General features: G+C 50.5%; 1 protein-coding gene across 2 annotated transcripts in view; it reads left to right on the top strand.

Annotated features, from left to right (window-relative positions):
- prkcba (protein kinase C, beta a) overlaps window positions 1-14,854 on the top strand; it is a 120,789-nt gene that overhangs the window by 89,092 nt on the left and 16,843 nt on the right. For both annotated transcript variants that reach the window (XM_064322655.1, XM_064322654.1), the window contains exons 12-16: window positions 3,294-3,356; window positions 4,211-4,349; window positions 7,110-7,190; window positions 8,040-8,147; window positions 13,318-13,458. In XM_064322655.1, the coding sequence (XP_064178725.1) occupies window positions 3,294-3,356; window positions 4,211-4,349; window positions 7,110-7,190; window positions 8,040-8,147; window positions 13,318-13,458 (532 nt within the window). The remainder of the gene's footprint in view (window positions 1-3,293; window positions 3,357-4,210; window positions 4,350-7,109; window positions 7,191-8,039; window positions 8,148-13,317; window positions 13,459-14,854) is intronic.

The following is a 14,854-nucleotide window of genomic DNA, read 5'->3' as shown; positions in this document are numbered from 1 at the left end:
ACACACACAGCCCTCTGAGAGTACACCAGTCCCTGCCCCCCCCCCCACACACACACACACACACACACACACACAGCCGTGTGAGTGAATACCAGCCACATACAGTTCATTCTCCCTCCCTATTTTCAGCAGCTCTCTCCTAATTTATCTTAATCTGAATACCCCGTGGCGACATCAGTAAAGTCCCCCAGACTTCTCCAGGAGCTTTACTTAACACTACAAGATATGTTTTCAAGATTGTATAGTGATTTTTTAATTTTTGTTTTTTAAATTTTTCATTTCCTCGTCATTCCCGAAAAGTCAGTGATCGTAAATGTCCTGGCTGCATTTCATATCCTACAGAAATGAAGTGCCGGGGAGCTTGTGCATTTACATGTCGCCTTGCTGCCAGGCAGGTTGTGTGAAGGAGTCGAGTTCCGTTTGAATATTTATTCTTCACTTTCCCAACCCTGTACATCCCTGTAGGCAGGGTGACATCACACGTTGTGAAATATTGCCTTTGTGTGGTCTGCCACACGTTCCTTCTGCCCCATTACTGCTGTTCACCCTGGAAGTGCCACATACTGTACGATCTGGCCGAATGCGGGTACACAAAATGGTGGAAAGAAAACATTGTACTTCAGTGTTTGCTGCTTGATTGTGCTGCACATTAAAGTCAATACAGGACCATCTGAAAGTGAGGAAATCATGTGTGGGCTTATTTGAACTATGATTACAGCAGTATTATTCCTGTTTACTGAATGATTGAACTTTTTCTGAATGATCTGATTTAGGCAGATGAGCTCATTGCTGCCGAGTTGATGCGTCGGCCATGTTTGCGCCTCCTCTGGGCTGATTCGGAAAGGCTAGCTGTCTTGGCGCGTCCGTGGGCGCTCGGAGAAACCTAGCCGGCTCCGCGGGCTGCAGGACCCGGGCGCTAGACGTCTGTGAGACTGCGTCGGTCTATTCCCGTCCCCGTCCCTGAGAAAGGACGGGAAGGAGAGAGGCGTCTTACTCTCCCGGGACGCTCGGCGCTCAGAGCAGATTTAAGGCTCTGTCGAGGAGCCGGACGGCCTTGTCAAGACAAGGTCAGCGGAGAGGGGGACGGGGCCTGGCCTCTCCCGGAAAGCGTACAGAGATGTCAATGGCGGGGCGGCGCGAGCGGCGTCTGACGGGTCGTCTGTGCGAGCCTCCGCCTCTCCGCTGCGGTCTTACTTCCAGCGTTTTTACCTGCGATTCTGACCATAGAAATAAAGGATTACTCTCGGAATGGGGAAAGAAATGCAGTGTGTTCTGGGCCACGGCCCTGCAGTGGTAATTTTTGAAGCTGTCCTTCTGCTCGTCTGGCGTTCAGACGAAATGGCGTTTTGCTGTACTGGACCAGTGTGAGCGTGGCGGAGATGGGTGCTGTGGGCGGGGCATGTGGGCGTGGGGGCGGCAGTGGGTGGCGCTCGGGCACCCGGAAGCTCAATCTGACGCCTCCTGTTGGTCTTATCAGCAGATATCCAGCTCCGCAGTGACTGCCCTGACCTTTCTCTCTGTTCTACAAAAAAAAACAGTGGACATTTTCCCTCCGCAAACAAAGATTTCACCCTTTCTCAAAGTGCCATGTCTGTACTGTGTGTCTTTTTCCACTCTTATATAAGCATTGCTTACATTTCTTTGCTCCAGTACCACTGGCCGTCTGGCGTGTTGTGTCTTGCACTGTGCTTTTTTTAAAGACTAAAATGTGTTGATAAAATTAAAGTTCATTATTAGTGCTACTGTATGAAGGGCAGAGATCTTGGCATGGCCTCCCTCACATGCTTCACTGTATGAGCTTAACACTGAGTGGTGTGCAATTATTAGCACTCTTTAATAGTGTGTAAAGTAGCATTTTGTCTTAATTGTGTTTTTGTGTGCATGCGTCTCTAATCTGTTGTGTGTGTGTTTGTGTCATGTGTTGCCTAGTGAACCTTGTGAACCGTATTTGTGTGCGTGCATTACTTTGTGTCTGTGTATTTGCATCCAGGTACAGTATGCACATCTATGTAGATGTGTGCACTTGTGTGCATGTTGTGTATGTGTTTGTGCATCCACTAATGATTTGTGTATTTGAATGTGTGAGTGTGTGTTTGTATGTATGTGTTTATATGCGCGGATGTGCATGTATGTGGGTCTGTGTGTACGGTGTATGCATCAGCGTGGGAATATTTGGCATATTCTGCGTTATGTCCCGGATACCCTGCCTTTATTTACAGTTAAGTGACTGGTTTGCATGATTAAATCCAGTGGCAGAGGTCCAGACGAAGAGAGGTGTTGTCGTGCCCTGTGCCCTGAAGGAAAAAAAATGATTCATCTCCATCTTTTGTTATTATTTTTCCGGTGTTGGTTTTGGAGCCGGCTCCCTGACTGGAATGCTGAATGCTCTGGAGTAGCGCAGTTCTGGGAAAGGGCAGGAGAGCTCGCTCAGACGAGCCGAGCCCGGCTGGCTGCAGTGGTCCACAGTCTTTCCCAGCGAAGGCCTCCTGTCAGGTGGCGCTGACGGTCCCCGCTAGTTTCCGTGAAGGTCCCCGCTAGTTTCCGTGCAGACGGCGATGTGGGGACGAGCCGCCCAGAGCAGTCACTTCCCTTCGCCGCGCGGGTGACACCGGCCCCGCAGCCGCAGGTCACCGCGGTTACGCCTCAGAAACAACTTCACTTTTTCCTGAAGAGTCCCTCTGTGTGTGTTTATTTTTTTTTTTTTACTTTGATTAGTATGTGAATTCCTATTTTTCCCCCCAATTGCTTTTCTCCCAGATAAAGCCGGGCGGCGATGCGTGTAGCGGGGTATTGCCGGCCGCGGTGGCCGGTGATTGTGTCGTGCGGAGCGTGGCGGAGGCGGGGGCCGGCGATCCGGGGGTCCGGTGTGCCTCCCGCTCGCCCGGGGCCCTTTGTTCTGGGACACGCCCGCTCCCTGGCCCCATCAGGCGCGGTTAATGTTGCGTCGCGGTTTGTCAGGTCGGAACACGCTTCCCTTTGGGATCCTGCCTTCCGCGGCAACGGCGGAACAATAGGAGTGTCACAGTAGGGGCCCGGCCCGTCTGCCTCTCCGGTGCACGCTGTCTCTACATGGAGAAGATGCTCACTGATACCAGCAAGCCTGCTATGCAGGCCCAGGGACAGTCTTTTTTTTATTACACACTCATAAACTGATCTGTATAACCTGGCTTGACGTGCCCGCTACTTGTCTGTATGGAGTTGTTCAGGGGTTTAGCCGTGTGCTTACTCTGAGTTGTGTGAGGTGTACTTTGGAGCGCTCCTGGCAAAAACTGCGTTTTCGTTTGTGCTTGCAGGTTCTACGCCGCCGAGATCGCCATAGGCCTGTTTTTCCTGCATGCGAAGGGCATCGTGTATCGGTAAGTGTTCCGCCTCTGCGGCTGTGACACTTCGGGGGTGGGCGGCGGGGTGGGGGGGAGATCTGCGTGCCAGGTGCCGTGCCAACCCGTGACAGACGGGCAGTGCCAGCTGAGGGGCGGCGGGGAGGCCGTGTCTCTGTCAGGGTGACACATCGCCGCCGCGGGGACGCTCTCGGGGAGCCGTGTCGCTGTCACCGCGCGCCGCTCCCGTCGCCGGAGACGGGCGCTGGCACCGAGGAGGCGGCCGGCGACGGCCATCCCGCCCCGCCCTGGCAGATGTTCCGCGAAGAAAGAAAGGCGCCTTATTTCTGCTGCCTGGAACCTGCAACCCCTCTCAGGCCCTGCCCCTCTCTCCACTCACTCAGCGCTGCAAACCCGCACCAGGTTTGCGTTGGGATTTCCATCATGTTACCTGGCTAAAAAGAGGCTGACCTTGCCATGCTCCCTCATACAGTATGCAGCCCTGTACAAAAGGATGCTGAACAATGCTTTATGATTCAGGAACAAAAACCTGACCCATTAAAGCATTCTGTTGGTGAAGAACCTGCCATGTGGTATTACAGAGAGCGGTGAAGCTCGGCTAACCGTGGTACCAAACGCAGAGGGGTGACTCACACACCTGAAATCCTGTTTGCTACGCTTGTTACGAAAGAGACAGGCTTTGGTCATTTTTTTCCCCTCTTTTCCCAAGCCCGCTGCGCTGCTCTCCTGGTTGGAGCGGGGAAACGGACACGCGGTGCCCACATCCTCTGATTTAATAAGAATTTTCCACGCAGCACGGCTGTCATCCTTTTTCTCCTCGGCGCGGTGATAAGTTCAGAGCGCAGCCGTTAAAACTGCGCTCTCTGCCACAGGGACCTCAAGCTGGATAACGTGATGCTGGACTCGGAGGGACACATCAAAATCGCCGACTTCGGCATGTGCAAGGAGAACATGTGGGACGGCGTGACCACCAAGACCTTCTGTGGTACCCCTGATTACATCGCTCCTGAGGTGAGGAACGTCTTCACAGTCTGCGTGTGTGTGCGCGTGCGTGTGTGTGTGGGCATGCGTGTGTGTGTGTGTGTGCATGTGCACACGCGCATGTGCGTGTCTGTGTGTTTCTGTGTGCGTCTGTCTGTCTGCATTGTCAGTGTCAGTGTTATGGCAGCACAGATGCCACTCCCTGGCACTCATTAACATTTTAAAGGGGCCGCGTGGAGTGAAGGCAGAGCAGTCACTGCTGGTGAGTGTGAGTGGGTCTGGTGGCCTACATATATGATGGCTGTATTATTAATGTGTGCTATAGGGTGTGCGGAGAGAGGCAGTTCAGCAGGCTCCAAACAGCAGAAGGAAATGCAGCTAAAACCCACAACCAGCTTAATTCATCAAAAACCTGTAAATGCATGTCATGTCCTCACTGAATTTAATTAACATTCATCTTCTAAAAACCTCCAATTTCAAGTAAATAATTAAATCTAAATGGATTGCATTTTTGCATTTGTTTATATATATATCAGAACACTTTACAGTGAAATGGGAACTCACTCCAACCACCGCCGGTGTAAGACCTGCCTGGGTGACATACTGCCACCACCAGGGCCCTCAGCACATATTTGCATTTGAGAGAGAGGAATTTACGGAGCTAATTAAACTGGGGATGATTAGGTGGCCGGGGTGGGAGAGCCATTCGGGAATGCGACACGGACACCAGGGAACCCCCTACTCTGTGATGAGTGCCATGGGATCTCTAATGACCGTCAGTCAGGACCTCGGTTTAACGTCTCGTCCGCGAGAAAGCGTCTCCTACAGCACCGTATCCGTCGCTGCACTGGAGCATTTGGGGGTTGTTTGGGTCAGAGGGAAGACTGCCCCCTGCTGGTGCACTAGCACCATTTCTTGCAGCAACTCATTTTTCCCAGGAGGTCGCCCATCCAAGTACCAACCAAGCCCACGGCTGCTTTGCTTCAGCCTTTCTGCAAGCAGGTAGAAAACCTGAAGTCACTTAAGCATACGTGTGACAGCAGATATGCAGGGGCCGACTTAGTTTAAAAATTAATGCAGTTCAATGTAAGCAAATATTAATAGAATAGTTTATAATGCTTAAGTTGTATCCTCGTATTTGATTGGCTTAACCGTGCATTAATGTGCATCATGCACAACATCAATTTCCGTTCTTAACCTGCGTTAATCCCCATGATACGTCAGCGACTTCTGATCCAGAGGCCCATGGGCACCCTCCCCTGACCACTCACACACATGTGCCCGCCCATTTGCACAGGCACGCCAGGCTGGCACCTCTCTGTCCAATGGGACTGAGGTGGAACCAATGGCTCCTGACTAACTTCAGACCTGCATCCAGGCATCCTCAGTCCCGTATATAAGCAACAGTGGCCAGAGAGTGGATATTTTGATGGTGTAAAGACAGAGTTGAAGAGTCTTAAATACCTTGTGCACTTACAGGAGGTGAGCATGGACCTCTTCAGCAGCAATGTGATAGGAGTGATAGTCCGAATTAGGAGTGAAAGATGTACTATGTGTTATTTTTGATGACACGCCAAAGTAGGAGTGAAGGGGGCACGTGGGGTATGTGGGGTGTGGGGTGCAATGGGGACCGGAGGGCACCATGCTGCCGGGCTGGGGGACTGATGCTTTTGATGTGGGGCAGGGGCCCTGGCTGCAGTGACAGAACTGCTGTAATTAAGTTGATTAGATATCACACGTTTTTTCTGACGGAACAACAGATGGTGTCGCCTGAGGTCTAGCAGCTCCAGAATGAGGAGCAGAGTGATTGGAATCAGGCACGCATGTACGCACTAGTGTGCACATGCGTGCACTCGCACGCACGCACGCACACACACACACTCACACACACACACACTCACAGCTTTTTATTCTGTGGAAATACTCAAGGGGCTAAAAATGCTCTGCAATCAAAATAAAAGCGTATGCCGTTGGCTCGGAGTGATGAGGTCCTGCAAGATGGAGGCCTTGAACAGCGCATATGCATCTGCGCGTAAGGCTGCCTCTGCATTCTGCGCTGACGCTCCTGATAATTGGTATTGGGAACATGCATGCCGCTTCCCTGAGGTCAAAAATAAAGAATCCACAATAATGAAGTACATTCATTACAATCAATTTTTCCGGGGTTTTCTGCAGCGATTAGCATGCGCCGCGGCCTGCCTCCGGATACACTCGGCTACACACTTGAAGGGTAACGCTGGCCTCAGCGGAGTGCTGCAGCACAGCCCCGCCACAGACCAGACCAAACCGCACGTAGAAGAAACGGTTTCTCTCCATCTGAATTCAAGCTTACTAATGTCCCTCACTGCAGCCAGCCAGCCAGGCAGCCAGACAGACAGACAGACACAGACACACAAACGCACACACACATACACGCACACACACACACACACACGTGTGTGCACACTTCGCACACTCTCACATATATGTTTGTACATGTGTGCTCTCTCATACACACTCTCACTCATTCACATGTCACACACACTATGTTCAATGAAAGCAAATGAGGAAGTTGTCTTTTGCTGAGCCATGACGTACAACATGTAACCATGGCAACTGCCCTTTATCACTCTTCTCATAAGGCAGTTGGGTAAAATGTGCACACCGCAATCACAACTTTCTGTTTTTCATGGCAGGGAGATTTTTTTAACATTTTTATTTTGCACCAGATCCACGACAGCGCTGTTGAGGACTTCTGCCTGGACCCTGTTGAAACCATCAGTATTGACATCACTTTCCTGTTTCCTCCAGATCATTGCCTACCAGCCATATGGCAAGTCTGTGGACTGGTGGGCTTTTGGCGTGCTGCTGTACGAGATGCTGGCGGGAGAGGTAAGGCCCACAGCTGGGGCTTAACCGAGGGACCGTGACGCTCCTTCTGAATTAGGCACCTCAGCTGATCCTGGTGACAAGGATTTATTCCCAAGCGCTAAATCTCAGAGGGCAAGAATAACCATTCTCATTCATTTATAAGACATAGGCAGACCTCTTGAGATCCAACGCTTTCAATAATTTTTTTGTCAAAAAAATTATAAAGTATGTAGGCATGTAGGTAAAGTATATAAATCAGGTAGGTTTAGGGCTATGTAAATAACCCTTACAGATATTTTGTGAATTACACCAGTGCTGAGCCTTATTTTACCTGTGTAGTAACTAAGTCATTCTGAAAAATCTTTGGTAGAATGAATTCAAAAACCAATACCCTGATGTTGCGGTCTCTTGGTAATGGCGTTCTAAAGTGCATTCTGGGAGACCTACTCACGTTTCTTCTTCACAGTGTGTACAGTAACTGAGGTGTGGTGGATTATAGGGGTTTAGTCATGGGGTTCAGGCTGTTGTTGTTATCAATGATAGAGTAAAGCCAGCTAGGAGCTAAATCAGAGGTGTCAGACTCCAGGCCTGGAGGGCCTCAGTGCCTGCAGGTATTTGTGGCTTTCTTTCAGTCAGCAGCCAATTAAGACCTTGAGAGAAAGTTGTGTGGATTATTTACCGAATCAGTATGGTTGAATGAATCCCTGGTACTGAAACACACTGAAAACCAGCAGACACTACGACCCTCCAGGACCGGATTCTGGCACCTGTGAGATGGATGATGATGAGTTTAAGTCCCTGACTGTGTGGGACGGGCAGATTTGGCGTGGGGGTGTTACTGACGCAGGTGCGCCTCCCTGTCCCTCACAGCCGCCCTTCGACGGAGAGGACGAGGACGAGCTGTTCCAGTCCATCATGGAGCACCACGTGTCCTACCACAAAGCCATGACCAAGGAGGCGGTGGCCATCTGCAAAGGGGTAGGTGACCCAGCCCGGTCGCTCCGCGGCTGCGCCGGTCTCCATGACGCCGGCCGGCGCGCGTGCGCACGGGTTTCCGGAGGCCGCGGGCGCGTCCGCCAGTGCCTCGCGTCCCCGTGCGAACCCCGTCACGACCTCTGCGACGGCCTCCTCCCGCCTCCTCGCTCCGCGTGACACACAATCACACCCCCGCTGACTTCAGCTCGTTTGAGTCGTCTGTCGATTTAAATCAAATTAGGCAGAGGTCTGTCCAGACGTGGCTCCGCGTGCCGCGGGAGGCTCGTCTCGCGGTCGCGTGAGAAGAGCTCGGCGCCGCCCGCGCTGCCGAGAAGTGCACCGTTCCTCCTTCGTTTTGTTTTCCCTTTTTTTATACGGCGTGTTTACTGAAGCTGCCTAATTGACAGCGCTCAGTTCACAGTCTCAGACTGCAGACAGAGCTTAAAGGGGCTGAGGGTTTTTTTTTTTTTTGTGTTGTTTGTTTAAATGGAGAAAACGAATGTTAATATTCCAGAAACATAAGCGTGCGAGTGACTCACTTTTCCAGCAGCTGCCTTCGTGAGCCGTTCGAAGCGGCCTTGTGAATACCCTAACCCCTCGCCGCCCTCATTAATATTCACATCAAAGTCTGGCTTTTTTTTTCATTTGGTCTGTGCTGCCTTGTCTCAGTTACCCAATGAAGCGTCAGATTTCATTGTCAGCAGGTAGGCTGGTAGGGCGCGCATTAATTCTTATTAAAAGACTGTTCTCCGCAAAGTCCCCCACACCCCCACCGAGGAGGGCGTTTGGAAACTTATCTCCCTGCTCGATGCAGAAGAGGCTCTGGCACGGGAAGTGGGATGAGGGATCTCCGAGGTTTCGGCTGTGAAAGATGGGGACGGCTGCAGGCTCAATCAATCAGGCCCCTTCTCATTTTCCGTCTCCTCGACGGAGAGCTCGCAGGAAGGCAGGCGGCTGCGGGATCATAATTAAAACATTCCTGCAGTCGTACAACACAGAACTTTTAAAAGCCCAAGCCAGAGAAGAAACTCTTAGGAGAGCCAACTTCAGTCAGGCTTGAGATCTCCATTATTTTTAATGCAGCTTGTTTAGGGAAATTCCCAGGCTGTCTGAAGGCATCTTGGCTCTCTCTGTGCCGTACCTCAGGGTTTACTGGTGGAGTGTTCTTCATTCTTCCCACTATTTCCCTGTTTGAGAGCCACTGCAGTGTAATAGTAGGATGGACGCTAATGTATTAGCATGGGCATGTCAGTCCAAGCCTGTGTTCCTTTCATAAGACATGTGGAGTCTGGGGCTCATACGGCAGTCAGTGTGGGTCACCATGCAGGCAGTGGGAAGGGTGTAGATAGATGCTTGGTTGTCCTCCTCAGAGAATAGTCTTTCCACAGTTGGAGCAGGTAACCTTATGAATATGTCAACATATGCACATAAATAACAATGAAAGGCTTGTGTTCCTGCCCTTGCACAAGCTACTGAAGGAGCATACTGCATGTGTTCACTGGCTGTTTTAAAGAGTGGATGTAGCCTGAAGTTTCTCTGAGTGTCCTCTTTTTGCTGATCTCACTCCCTTGTGGGTTGTGGGTGCAGGAGGACGGTTTCACCCAGGGAATGCACGGTAGGACAGAAAAGAATGATGGAAAGGTCTCTGGGTCCCGTGCTCTAATAGATTCATGCTAATGCATTAAATAATGAATCGACTGTCGTGCGGCCTGAATTTTAATGCCATTTCTTTTTCGTTTGACTACCTTGATGAAAATGCAGCGTGGTAATATACGAATTCCTGCGGACAAAAGATTTTTTTTCCCCCTGCTTGGACACTTCTTGTCCCTCCTGTCTGCTCTATTCATTGTTGTGAAAGAGATGTGTTCAGCCAATAGGAAGGAAGGATGGCTGGGAACGGGGATGGGAACATTGTGAAATCCTCAGATCCCAATAGCCCATCCTCAACAATCTGAAAATAGCTTGCGAATATTTAATGAATGCTAGATGTTTAAACCAGATTGGAAAAGCATGTAAGTTAAGAGAAGCGCTTCCTAAACATCCATCCGGAGCGCTTGGAGCTCCAAGGAACACGAACCATCAAATACAAAACGAGTCCTTTCCCCCTTTTTTTGATACAAGTGAACTGGGCGAATCTCTTTGTAAATGGACTCATTCAGCCTATCTGGCACGAGCATGTGTTGTAGTGAGCGTGTTCGGCTTAGCCGTTCGGCGCGTGGGCTGCCGTGGTTTCGCCCGTCGCGATGCCCGTGGCGGGCCGCCGGGTCAGCTTTAAAACGCGCCGAGAGGCGCCGCGCCGAAGGAGAGGGGGATGGTCTTTCCGGCCGGAGCTCCGGGAGGACGGGCGGGGCTCAGAGAGGACGCCGCGCCGGACGCGGGCAGAGCCGGGCCTCGCTACTCACGGGAGGGAATGAAATAAATAAATCAATTAGGCGGAGGAAGCGGTGTGAATGAATTTTGAGTGTCACCTTCACGCGCGGCGTATGTAAACAACAGATTTCCCCCCCGGATAAATAAATAAAGAACGGAGGGAAGCGCGACGCGCGGAGGAGGAGGCGGCTGCGGAACGCGGCGGGGCCGCGCGGGTAATGAGCCGCCCCCGCCGAGCGTGGCAGCATGCGCGCGCGGCGGCCGGCCGCTGGGGGGGATGAATCATTCGTACCGGTACCGCGGCGGGCCTGGTGTTTTCGCACGCGCTGCCAGATCGGGGGCCCCGCGCCGTGTGTAGCGCCATGTGTGGCGCCGCGGCGCGTCCGCTACGCTACGCTCCGCTGCGGGGGGGGGCGCGTCGGTGCCAGCGGAATGACGGGCCGTGTGACGCCAGGCTGAGCTGCGCTGGCCTTCCTTTCCTTGTCGGCAGGGTCGCCGCATGGGCCCTGTTCAGTGAGACGGACTGGGCAACTATGTGTGTCTGTGTGAGTTTGTGTGTGTGTGTGTGTACGTACGTGCAAACTTGTTTATTATTATTATTATTATCATTATTATTACAGGCATTTAGCAGACGCTCTTATCCAGACCAACTTACATTGTATCCAATTATACAGCTGGATATATACCGGAGCAATGCAGGTGAAGTACCTTGCTCAAGGGTACAACGGCAGTGTCCTACCGGGGAATCGAACCTGCGACCTTTAGGTTACAAGATCAACTCCTTAGCTATTATACATTTTACTACACTGCTGCCGTATCTGTGTGAGTTTGTGTGTGCCCGTGTGTGTGCCAGAGTGAGTGTGTGTGCGCGCGAACGTGTTTGTCTGTACGTGTGTGTGAGAGTGCATTTTTAAGTGCGCGCACGTGCGGTAGCTGACCTGGAGTCGCTGCCGGGAGGCAGCTGATCAATATGCCGTTGAGCACCGGCTCACAGCAACCTGCTTGTGTTCTTCAGCCACAAACCGGCCGAATGCTGATTCCAGATAAGGCCCAATGGCTGATTGAGCCAATTAAACAGCAGCGGACAGCGGCCGTGCAGACTTCAAATCCCAGGCGCAGGTCTGGTGGAGGACATGGGGATGAGAAGGGATGGAGCTGGGATCTGCTTACACTGAAAACCAGCTTTTCAGCCCCGTGTCTTTACGTTGGAAGGCTGGGACACTCTTGCACAGATGAACTGGCCCTGCTACTGTTTCAGTAGCATGGCCATGTGACGTAACTATAGTCTTAAGGAACACCAACTTTTAAGAATAAATCATTTGTGTCGTTTTTTTAATTCAAATGAGTATTTTAATCTGAAGTGACAGGGTGCGTCTGTGGAGAGTGAGACAGCAGGAAGTTGTCATGTGGCACCCTGAAGTTTTGAATGTTTTAATCTGAGCCTAAGCAGTAAGGCCTGGGGGAAACCAAGGCGACAGAACTGAAACAGGGGGAATTGGTATTAGCCCCTTTCTTCAGACTTAAAGGAGCTCCCAAGCCTTTAAGAGCTAAAGTATTCCTTGAAATCGCATTGGCTGAAATACCCAGACTAATTGAAGGGCTTCGTCGGCTCAGCCAATCAGGGAGCGGCTGTAATGCGTGTGGACTAGACGTGGGGTTACCTCGCAGGAGTGTGGCCTCGCCTGTCACCAGCCCTTTGAGAGGAGAGCACGGCGCTCTCACGCTGGGAAAGAGAGCTCACATTTCCCTCTCGCTCACTCAGTGGAGATGAAAAGCTATGGCCCACGGTGTCTTCATTAAATAAGAAGAAGCCAGGAGTGTTGGAGAAGGCGATTAAATAGACGCACAGTCTGATTTCATTAACTTGTAGCCTGGGGATGCCAGTGGAGACTGAGAGCTTTCCAGAGCCCTTTTCTTTTAGTTTCAGTTTGTGTTTGGTAGGTGCTGTATCAAAACAAAATAAGTCCCCGTGCCCAGACCCCACTCCGCTAGCCCTCATTCCCAGCAGCCCCCGCTCTTCCGCCCTCAGCGAGGCCACCGGGGAGCCGCCCCCCTCCGGCTCCTCCCTTCATCGCCGAGTTCTGAAAACTTCCATTTTGTAATTATTGCCATCCTATGGTGCTTGCCATTAATTAGAGCTCTGGCTCTTTGCGTTTAGTGGTATTTAGAGTACACTTGCAGCTGTTGATGCCAAACAGATCCCTTCCTTAGCCGAGTGAGCGCAGAGAGCCAGAGAGAGCCGCGTTTACACTGCCGTGCCGTTTCTATAGCGCTCATTGGCATTCCAGGCGCCGCTGTCTCACCAGAACATCATCTGTTAGCCACATCTCCCCTATCTCCTGACATGAAAGGTATGAAATGTCAGAGGTAACCAGCCAGTAAGCGTATGCTCCTGTGTGGGTCTTCTTTGAAATATGCAGCCCAAGCGATTATCTTCTGTTGGAACATATGGTGTGTGTCTGTCTTTTTTTGTTTTTTTAAATATTTTTTTGCGCATTGATACTGATCTTGGCAGTGCTGAGTACATTTGATCTATAATCCCCTCCCCCCTCTTTTTTTTTCACCATAAATGAATCGGTCAACAGGCTGCGTTTGAGGCGCGTCCAACAGGGTCGAGGTGCAGAAGATGTGTTGAAATACAAAGCTTCCCACCTTCCTTAATCTCACCGCACATTTACTAATACAACTTCATTCACACGTCCATAAGTCACCTATTTATTTTCTTAGAACTGGATAGAAAATGGGTGGCACATTCAATTGATATCAGGCACACAGTGACCTTTGACCTCTCCCTCTGTTCCAGCTGATGACCAAGCATCCCGGGAAGCGTCTGGGCTGTGGGCCAGAGGGAGAGCGTGACATCAAGGAACACGCCTTCTTCCGCTACATGGACTGGGAGAAGCTGGAGAACAAGGAGGTCCAGCCACCTTTCAAACCAAAATCAGTAAGTCTACCTCCCCCCCCCAATAAAATCCCTTCCTCTCTCCCACAGACCCACACTCCTCCCTCAGACCAAAACCCTCTCTCCCTTACAAACTTGAGTTTCTGCAGCTCACTGTCTGTGGGAGAAATGCATAGTTTTTTAGTGCAGTACAGTCATCTGACTACTTATGAGTATATTTTGTGTTTTCTGTTAGTGGTGTTCAGTATTCACTCTGGTAAAAGAAAACCAGCTTTAAAAGAAAAAGGAAAAGAATTTCCACCTGAGACTTCAGCTTTTCTTCCGACTGGCTGTGGAAAAAGTTTAGATGGTGCTCTCGGTTTAGAGTGACACTGAGTTTATTTTCTTGTTTGAAACATTGCCTACCCTGTGATGCGTTAAACCAACTGTGACATGGATCAGCAGTTTCCCTCCCCAGATATGGGCAATTCTGTCCAGTTCAGGGCATATTTCCCTTGCAGGCTGATAGCGAAGAGCTAGATGCCTCCAAGGGGAGGCTGTGTCTCTCAGAATCAAGACCCATCTCTCAGGCATAATGCCCTCCCACTCTACCACACCAAATCCCACTCTGAGCCAAATCTCACTGTCTGGCCCAAACACCATTTCTTTAACCATCAGAACCAAAGCCCCCTCATCTATCTAACCTATATCCCTCCCCCTCTACCTCACCCAAACTATTCCCTCTGCCTCAGAACCCCCCCCCCCACACACACACACACACACACAAATGTAAAGCAGTTCACCTATGTGAACTCTATTTCTACATATTTGCACTCAGGTATCCATTATGCTATGCTCTGAACTGTCATGCTTATTAATATGAAAGGGCGGCAGTCAGTGTCCTACACTATGTTCACATGTATTGTATAGTATAGTACAATGAAATATAGTGCTTTGCTTGAGAAAGTGAGATTTGAATGAAAAACTCTGGTCTGGTGTTGAGTGCTGTGGACAGGATGCTTTCATATGGGGATCCAGTAATTCATGTGCTACATCTGAACAAGAAAGCATGACAGCAACTATAAATGATGCCTTCAAGGTTACGGTACCTTCACTATATTCCTGTTCTGTGCTATAGTTGATTAATTTCTTGTCTTGTATTCATGTTGGGGTGTTTAGAAACTTGTCCTTTTTCACCAGTGTGATGAAGGCTAGGCCTGTTATTAATGATACTGTGCTTCGTAGTGCTCTCAGACGCAATTGTAAAGTGCAGAAGTTGCTTGTTGTCATCTGATTAAGTATGCAAGGGAGCTTGAGCCCTTCAAAGGCATCATCATTGTACAAGAGGAATTATTTTGTTCTAAAGCAGTCGGCACTCTTTGAATGAAAAGCTCTCCATTTCATGCATTTTTAGCTAAAATGTGAACTCCCTTCCTCAAAAACACAGCCCTGCCCTGCA

The sequence above is a fragment of the Anguilla rostrata genome, chromosome 2 (assembly GCF_018555375.3).
Source record: "Anguilla rostrata isolate EN2019 chromosome 2, ASM1855537v3, whole genome shotgun sequence".
NCBI lineage: Eukaryota > Metazoa > Chordata > Actinopteri > Anguilliformes > Anguillidae > Anguilla > Anguilla rostrata.
This window is presented reverse-complemented; position numbering and strand designations above follow the sequence as displayed.